The 9,618-nt window shown below is 47.3% G+C and overlaps 1 protein-coding gene across 4 annotated transcripts in view; it reads right to left on the reverse strand.

Moving 5' to 3' along the window:
• Nucleotides 1-2,945, reverse strand: part of MLLT3 (MLLT3 super elongation complex subunit) — a 135,612-nt gene extending 132,667 nt beyond the window's left edge. For all 4 annotated transcript variants that reach the window (XM_050716319.1, XM_050716320.1, XM_035558544.2 and 1 more), the window contains exons 1-2: nucleotides 2,852-2,945; nucleotides 2,415-2,595 (exon numbers count right to left, since the gene is read on the reverse strand). In XM_050716319.1, coding sequence (XP_050572276.1) covers nucleotides 2,415-2,595; nucleotides 2,852-2,863 — 193 coding nt within the window. In that variant the 5' untranslated portion in view covers nucleotides 2,864-2,945. The remainder of the gene's footprint in view (nucleotides 1-2,414; nucleotides 2,596-2,851) is intronic.
• Nucleotides 2,946-9,618: the final 6,673 nt, after the last annotated feature.

Consider the following 9,618-nt stretch of genomic DNA (forward strand, 5'->3'; position numbering starts at 1 on the left):
ATTCCCACCTTAAAACGAATGCAACTTCAGCATATAGGACCCTGCGTGCCCTGCCGCAGCTATTAGTAGAACAAACACACAGACACACCTTTGTTTGCAAACTTACCACCAACCTCCACTATTTCCAAAATCCCTGGTACAGCCAGAAGAGATAAGCAAAAACAGAGCTGTAGCCAAACTGACATTCACCCAGCTATTCTCATAAACAAGCAAAGCAAGCGTATGGAAAAGCTGTTTCAGAAAATAATTCACCTCCCCTCCCTTGATGTTTGGATGACTATGCCAGTAATAAAAAGTGAGCTGGTAGCATAAACGCTAGGAGCTAATAAAGCCCGTGATAGCCTATTCATTTATTACTCTCAAATTGATCCAAGGGTTTTGCAAACAGACTTAATGAATTAGAACTTTTCCTCGCAAGCACACACGTCAGAGCAGCCATTCACAGCACGAATCCAGAGATACACAGATCACTCACAGAGAAGTTAAGTGCTGCAGCCAGTCCCTATCCTGACACTTAGCTTTAACATTGTACACCTACTTCTGCTCATTAAAGGCAAGGCTCAGGAGTAGTTTGAGAACTTATCAAGTAACTCCAAGTGGCCAGTTATCTTGTAACAAAGCAATAAAGCATGTCACAACTTCAGAGACAGCGACTGAACCAGTACACGAACACCAACCAGTGAGTTCAGCTACCAGCAACCCTGCTACTCCCATGGAACAGGCGACACTTCCACCACCGCAGTGAGGGCCATCTGAGGTCAAATCAAACCAGCAGCCCCGACTTACAGAGCTAAGAAAACCCAGAATATTTCTGGCAAAGATGTTAGCCATATTTGTAGGTTAGAAAAACACACAAAATGTTCCCATTCACAAGGCGCACGTCACCACCATTCCTCTAAACGCGTCTGAACACAAGAGAGCGTGCTAGATAACTCAAACACAGCAGCACAAAGCTCATCTCTTCCACTGTGATTTCGAGGGCCTGAAGTCCCTTGCACTGCCCCCCACTACCCTCTGCTGCAGCTTTAGGAGGGGGAGCAAAGCCTAGAAGGGAACAGAGAATCTCATCTTACGGCAACCGCTCCCACTGAACAGCGCGTATTCTCCTACGATCCGAGTCATGTGCAATCACAAAATGACAAGTCCCCTCCCGGGCTATATAAGCTGGCATCTTTCCCAGCAGCTGCCACATCATGAAAAAGACGCACAGAAATAAAACTCCAAAACAAACACTTTAAAACAATGGCTTAAATGGCTGCATAACTAGTTTCAGCAGCTGTAGACACAAAGCACTCGCTGGAGCAAACCGTGCCATCTTTCACTTGCCGAAGTCGTAATATATTCTTATTAGCAAGATCCACATTGCCCCTAGCAATCACCCCTAGGTCTGGGCTGCAAAGTCACATTCCCCGGGGCCAGGCAGAAACAAGTAGACAGATAAATACAGCCTCGGTGATAAAAGCAGAGTGCCGTAAGCACCCGCTATGCATAGACTGAGCTTCAAAGAATTAAACGTACTTTCTCTCCCTGATTTCAATATATCATCCCATTCACTATGTACGGACAATGCTATCACGCCTATTTTGGCTACGCAGAGCTCAGTTTTTCTTCCAAACTATTTAGATTGACCCGAAGTCACGTTTTTCTGCACAAGAAACAGGGAAATAGGAAAGAAAGGAAGACCCCACGGTGCATCTGGACAACTTAATTCACTGGGAATATCACAGTATTGCATTATAAGCCACTAAAAACAATTTGTGCAATACCATCCTGCTTTTACATAGATTTTGAAACGTATTCAGCTTTACAATGACAAAAGGGAAATAACAGCTTATGCTCTAGCAGAAGATCTCAGCAGCTGAAGCACTGCTGTTCTTACAGGGCACTGGCTGAGGCAAGCAAAATGCTCTTGAAGAACCACAGTAACTGATGTAAAAATATACCAAGAGTCAAAGCTTGCTGTCTTTGAACCGAGTCAAAAATTAAGTTAAAAATTAAGTCAAAGCATGGTTCTACCTCACCACAGAACAGCTTTCCCATCCCAACACTGGGAAACGTGCTATCTTTGCCCCCCGAATGCCCGATTTCTGCCCCGCGCCGCTCTGGGCAGGAAGGACCCGTTCCTTGGATCTGCAGGAGCTGAAGGTGCCGTGAGGACCGCAGACCCGTGGAAAGACACCCGCGGTGCCCACGCAGGGAAAGGAACCTGCTCACAAAGGAGGCACCCATCCACCTCCTTTTGTCTGCACCGCTACCTCACCGCAGCACCCCGGACACCGCCGGGGGGACCCGAGACAAAAGGGCCACGGGCACCCCGGCCTTTGGGGGGGGGAGTCTGCAGCCGGCTCGGGGGGCAGCCGAGCCCCGCCGGCACCCTCGTCGCTGGGCGAGGAGCCCCCGCTTTTGTTCCCTACCTCTCTTGGGGCGGGGGAAGCTCTCGTGCAGGTGGAAGACGACCTTCTCCACGAAGTGCTGGATGTTGCTGTGCTCGGGCCCTCGGACGAACACCATCCAGTCGTGGGTGAAGCCCTCCACCGTGGGCTTCTTCCTCACCTGGGCTCGGTGCCCCAGCTCCAGCTTCACCTGGACGGCGCACTGCGGGCGGTCAGCGCCGGGGCGGCGGGCAAGGAGCACCCCCAGGAAAAAAATAAAACAAGTAAGTCAACGAGAAACGGTAATAAACGCATTATAAAAATTCACAGGAAACACGCCGGGACGCCGCCGCCGCCGGCAGGGGCGAGGGCGCTGCGTGCCCCCTGCCACCGGCGGCGGGGAGCCAGAAGGGGGGGAAGGCGAAAACCCTGAGGTGAGGAGCGGGAGCGGAGAGGAGCGGGGGCCGGGCGGTACTCACCGAGCCGGCCATGCCGGGGCGCCGGCCCCGCCGGGCGCTCGCTCCTGCCCCCGCCGCCGCCCCGCGGCGTCAGCTCATGGGGACGGGGAGCGGCGGGGGCGGCCGCGGGCGGCGGTGGGCATCGTTTGCCTGCCGCCCCGCCCCGCTCCGCTGCCGGTCTCCGTCCCCTCCTCCCCGCCCTCCTCCCTCCCCTCCTCCCGCTGCTGCTGCCGCCCGCTCCGCTCCGCTCCGCGCCCGCCCCGCTCCCAGCGCTGCCCCCGGCCCCGCCGGCTGGCTGTACGCATGCGCGCCGCGCCGCACTGCCCGGCCGGCCGCCGCCGCCGCCACACCGACATAACGGCGTGCCGAGCGGGGCGGGCGCCGCGGCGCGGCGGGCAGCCAATGGCGAGCGGCGGCCCGGCCGCGAGCCGCCCCCCCCCCGACCACGCCCCCCCGCCGTGGCTCTTAAAGGCACGGGCGGGGGGGGGGGGGGGAGGAGGTGGTGGCGGCTGAGGATTATTTGCCCCTTTCATGCTGGCCCAATTAACGAGGGCGGGGCGTTGCTTAAACGTAACAAGCATTACCTAAAAGGATCAGAAAGTTTATCACTAAGCAGAGATGAGGCTCGCTTTGTCTCCTGCCGTAACTTTATACGTTCAGAGCAGGTGCTGACCACTGGGCACCACAGGGCAGCGCCTGCCTTTCCTCCCTCAGCCGCCCACCGGGCGGTAACGGCGTGCTGACCGGCCTGGTACCGGAGCCCAGGTCGCACGGTGTCGTGGTTTAACCCGGCCGGCAGCTCAGCACCACACAGCCGTTCGCTCGGGGTTGGGGGAGAGAATTAGAAAGAAATGAAAGCCTGCGGGTTGGGATAGAGACAGTTTATTAGGACAGAAAACAAAGGAAAATACTAATAATGATGGTAATAGTACTACTAATAATAATTATGTGTACAAACAAGTGATGCGCAATGCAATTGCTAACCACCCGCTGACCGATGCCCACCCTGTCCCCAAGAAGGTGGTCCTCCCACCCCAGCCAGCCCCCCCATATAATTGTCCACATGGTATGGGATACCCCTTTGGCCAGTTTGGGTCAGCTGTCCTGGGTCTGTCCCCTCCCAGCTCCTGCTGCACCCCTAGCCTGCCCGCTGGCAGGACAGAGCGAGAAGCTGAAAAGTCCTTGGCTTAGTGTAAGCACTGCTCTGCAACAACTAAAACATCAGCATGTTATCAGCGCTCTTCTCATCCTAAATCCCAAACACAGCACCATACCCATACCCATACAGGACATCCCTCTGGCCAGCCTGGGCCAGCTGTCCTGGCTGTGTCCCCCCCAGCTCCTGGAGCACCCCCAGGCTCCTCACTGGCAGGGCAGCAGGAGGGGCTGAAAAGACCTTGGCTCTGTGTGAGCACTGCTCTGCAGTAACTAAAACATCCATGTGTTGTCAGCATTATTCTCATTCAAAATCCAAAACAGCATTGTGTGAATCTCTGGGAAGAAAATTAACTCCCAGCTAAAACCATGACATACAGTCAGGGTGTACAGAACCTTTACAGCCCCCGCTTCATGAAGGCATAAGCCGGTTACTTCAAGGCTGAATGCCTGAAACTAGGTAGAGCTTGATGCCAGTACGGAGAAGGGTTGAGCACACGTTGCTTTTCTGCCTGATATTAAAGCCCATTAATTGAAAAGATGCACCCTACTGCAGTTCACTGAGCAGCAGCTGCCTCTGAAGAAATCAGGGGAGTGGCAGCATCACCTTCCTAGAGCACCTACCCAGTTACCACACCCCTGGAGCCATCAGCAGCCAAGTATGACTCAACAGAGCTCTGAGGACACCCCGAGACACATTGGGAAACAGGCTGCCATCCAAAACTTTGAACACTGCTGGTAATGCTGATGCTTTATGAACTGCCCGTACTCCTGTTAGCAGAGCTAAACAGCACTGTGACCATGTCCCAAATTAGGGCTTGCCAGAATTATTTCTACCTTCATTTAATGGTACTTGACAACATCAGTTATGATGAGGACTTCTCAGAATGTCATCCTTAATTTAAAATCCTGCACCCAGGACTTGCAATTGCTGAACTAGAATCATAGAAACACTGAATATACCAAGTTGCACTGGACCCACAAGGATCATCAAGCCCAACTCCTGGCTCCCCACCTGACTACCCAAAAAATCAGACCCTGTGTCTGAGAGCATTGTCCAAACACTTCTTGAACTCCGGCAGGCTCAGTGCCATGACCACTCCCTGGGGAGCCTGTCCCAGTGCCCGACCACCCTCTGGGTGCAGAACCTTTTCCTAACACCCAGCCTGACCCTCCCCTGTCCCAGCTCCATGCCGTTCCCTCGGGTCCTGTCGCTGTCCCCAGAGAGCAGAGCTCAGCGCCTGCCCCTCCACTCCCCTCGTGAGGGAGCTGCAGGCCGCCATGAGGCCTCCCCTCAGCCTGCTCTGCTCTGGGCTGAGCAAACCAAGGGACCTCAGCTGCTCCTCATACGTCTTGCCCTCCAGACCTTTCACCATCTTTGTTGCCCTCCTTTGAACACTCTCTAATAGTTTTATGTCCTTCTTGTACTGTGGTGCCCAAAACTAAACACAGTACTTGAGGTGAAGCCACACCAGTGCTGAGTAGAGCATGAACTTACTCCAACAATCAACATGGAGCACCAATGACTTCCGAGCAGTAACAGGGCATGATATTGAAGTCATGACAATACTACACCATTCCTCTTTCTTCCGCTCCAACGCCTATATTCTCACTTTGTGTAATACATTAACCTCTCTGCCATTCTGTGCAGAGAATTCACAGGGAAGACAGGGAAGATGCAGTTCTCTGCTGTCAAAGTGGGGCTTCCACTCCTTTGCCAGTGTGGCAGATAGAGTAAGTTTTATGACAATCATGATGCATATTTCTGCTTTCTTATTTCTGCCTTTAAAAATTACACAAGTGCAGTTGAATTAGTAGTAAGTAAAGCATAATTTATTTTATAAAGATGATACAGTTTTTAAACATAGTCACCTAAAATTATGTGTCTCATATGAATGTAGTTTCATTCCTGTAGGCATTTCATCATAGAAGCATCATAGAATGGTTTGGTTTGGAAGGGACATTAAAGATCATCCAGTTCCAACCCCCCTGCCATGAGCAGGGACACCTCCCACTAGACCAGGTTGCTCAAAGCCCCATCCAGCCTGGCCTTGAACACTTCAGGGTGGTGGAATCAACAAACTCTCTGGACAACCTGTTCAAGTGCCTCACCACCCTCTGAGTAAAGAATTTCCTCCTAACCTCTAATCTAAATCTCCCCTCTCAACACTGAACATATTCATGTTCATGCTCAACACGTTGAATATGTTGAACTGTCAGTAGTAAAGTAGAAAGTGGAAGAATGCTCAGTGATACAGATTTGTTACTGAAACAGATCTACAGATTGATTTCCATACTCACTGATTGTAGTATCGTCCCTAAGAATCTTTTTTTTTTTTTTTTCCCTGTGTACCCTCATCTTTAACACTTGAGGACTACAGAATGTTGCCTTGTTGCCTTAAAATATTCAGGTACAGACATAATTTTATTACGGAAATGTATGCTGGAGACACTGCAGTTCAAAATCCCACTATATATCAACTTCTGTCTTCGATACATCTTGCTAGCTACAAAATAAATCCTTTTACATTCTCTCTCCACATTCCTGGGCAACTCTTCAAAGATCTTGACTGCCAGTTTGTTTTTGACTTCCTTATATACATAATAGTTTGACATCATGAAGAATATATTTGCTTCTTATGCTGCAGCAGAAGTCGTGTCTTCTTTGTGTAATAAATTATGTTATGTTGTGGGGTACCTACTGCAGTTTAATCCAACAGGCAGCTAAGTACCATTTGCTCACCCCCTCATCTGCCAGTGAGACGGAGGAGAGAACAATAGAAAAACAAAACAAAAAAAAAAAAACAGCTTGTGAGTTGAAAGACAGTTTAATATGACAGAAGAGAAAAAGAAAATAATAATAATAATAGCAAAAAAAATACTTTTTTTGTTTGTTTGTTTGTTACAAAGCACACGATGCACAGTGTAGTTGCTCACCACACACCAGCCAATGCCCAGCCTGTCCCTGAGCAGCGTGTCCTCCCTCTTCTCCAGCCAGCCACCCCCGTTTATTGTTCAGCATGACATTATATGATACAGAATATCCCTTTGGTCCACCTGGGCCAGCTGTCCTGACTGTGTCCCCTCCCAGCTCCTGGTGCACCCCCAGCCTCTTCACTGGCAGGTCAGCACAAGGAGCTGAAAAGGCCTTGGCTCTGTGTGAGTGCCGCTCTGCAACAACCAAAACATTGGTGTGTTATCAACATTATTCCCATCTGAAATCCAAAACATAGCACCATACCAGCTACTAGGAAGAAAATTAACTCTGTTCCAGCTGAAACTGGGACAGAAAATTAGCCCTGTCCCATGTGAAACCAGGACAGAAAATTAACTCTATCCCAGCCAAAACCAAGACAGTACCGTATAAAAATAAAACACTTTTTTTAAACTCAGTTTTCATGGTAAAAAATAATATGGACAATCTCTGCGTGTGAGTCATCACAGTTTTGTCAAGTAAGACCAAGGCAGACAATGAAACAAATTAAACAAACAGAAAACTATCACTTCAGTTGGAATATTTCTACTTCTTGTCCACCTCCTTCTTGCTCTTTTTCTTCTGCCAAGATTTGAATCATTCTTCCCAAGTTTGTTGTGGAAATCTTTACTAGTCAATATAAGCTTTGGGCCTGCTCAGATTGATGATTCCCTTTGTATAACAGCACAAATGATCTACAGCTATAGATTTGAGGAAAAGTCACAGTGGGCCTGATCCTGAATGCATATTCACTTGCCAGGATCCACAGTAGAAATGGAAGTACCATTTCCCATTCTAAAGGTCTGCAAAGCTGATTACTGTCTTACAAGTTAAAAGCCACGATAACACACTTTTTAGAAAAGATATACCTGTACACAGAAATTTATTTGCTCTGGTTTTCTCAGAAGGCTCAAAAGATACGATTTGATTTCTTTCTTTCCCCACAGTATAATAATTCTAAGATGAGAGCAATTCCTTTAGACCTGGCAGCATCAGGTCTACATACTGCAAAAGAGAACAAATAAGACATATGAAAGAACTGTCGTCTGTCTCCACAAAGTCTGTGACTCTGTGCTCCTACTAGATTTTACGCTGAAGTAAAGAAACCAAAGTGCCTTTTGGATCTCTGCAGATTTTTCTTGAAAACTATAAAACTATATATAACCACTTCAATGGCAGTCTTGTCTTGTTACTTTATGACATCTTTGGCATTTTTGTTTTAACAGAATTAGAGTATAGATTAGTAAAGCTTCAAAAAAACTTCATGTCACTTCAAAAGAGAGTGAGAGACATTTTCATGACAGTGTAGGCAAACGGAATACCTATTAGGCTTTTACCAGGAGTTCCAATACAGGTGGTGAAATTAGAACCTGTTTAACGAGAGAGAAGGTGTCAAATTTCAAATCTGAATCTGAGTCTGCAGGCATTTCTGAGTAATCATTAGTGAACCGACTGCCCTCAGTTAAATAGTTAAAAAGAATATAAGAGTGAATAAAGCTCTTACTTTACACTGAAGATACACTGAAGAGTATCCACTACACTATATAGCTGGGGTTGCTGGATTTTTAACTTTCACCCATAGAAGAAAGAGGGAAGAAGAAAAAAAAGAAAAAAAAAAAAACAACTTCCACTGAAGCGAGATGTTTTTTCTTGGATGGTTCTAACTTTTGTTCTGGTTGTGAATGCGATGAAATAAGGTTGTCAGGCAGTAAGTGGAAAATTCATTTATTCTTAAGATAACTGTGAGACAATTCTCTTTTCTGTATTCCCTTAAGTTGGTGCATTTTCTGGCAGAGACTCACACACCATACTCATCTCCATAACTTGGGATTCTACAGGAAGGAATGGGGCTGGATGGTCCTTTGGAGTCCTCTCTGCTGATTTTTATTATGTATTTGGGCAGAAGTATTTTCCTCTTGACTTGGGACAGGACTGAAATAATACAAGCAGTACCAAACCAATACAGGGCGTTTTCCTGTGTTATACATCAGTGTAATACTGGAAACACTTCAACCTGACTTTATTCGCTCTTATATTCTTTTTAACTATTTAACTGAGGGCAGTCGGTTCACTAATGATTACTCAGAAATGCCTGCAGACTCAGATTCAAATTTGAAGAGAAAATGGAATTATTTAGTATGTCAGTTGTGAAGCAATGTTGTTTTTTAGAACAACAACAACAAAAATCTTTAAAAAATAGCATTTGTATTTAAGCTGAAGGGGTTGTGACGCCATTACAGACATTTTAAAAATGTATCAATTTTACACTTGAATATAATCCTCAGTTGACAGAAGCAGAATGAAAGAATGATCCTGAGCTGTTTAACCAACAAACCGGTGCAATCACTTTTTCATTTTGGATGAACAGTTAAAACAACCATTCTTTGATCTTATTATGGCAGATGGATGCAATTATGTGCATATTAAAGTGCAGAGACTCTGGGTCAAAGAACTACAGAGTTACAAAGGTTACAGCAATTTTCTAGTAGTACTGTCTGGTATTGCTAAACAAGGGCTTACCATGGAATAATTGTACAGCTGCAGTTTCCCTTCGGAAAATTGGAGACATTTGGGTCATATTCTTAAAGGTATTTAACTACCTTTATTGTTCATGCGATCAGTTGCTGCAATGCTAAAAATCCTTGTACATTTTATGTCT

Source organism: Cygnus atratus, chromosome Z (assembly GCF_013377495.2).
Source record: "Cygnus atratus isolate AKBS03 ecotype Queensland, Australia chromosome Z, CAtr_DNAZoo_HiC_assembly, whole genome shotgun sequence".
Classification (NCBI taxonomy): domain Eukaryota; kingdom Metazoa; phylum Chordata; class Aves; order Anseriformes; family Anatidae; genus Cygnus; species Cygnus atratus.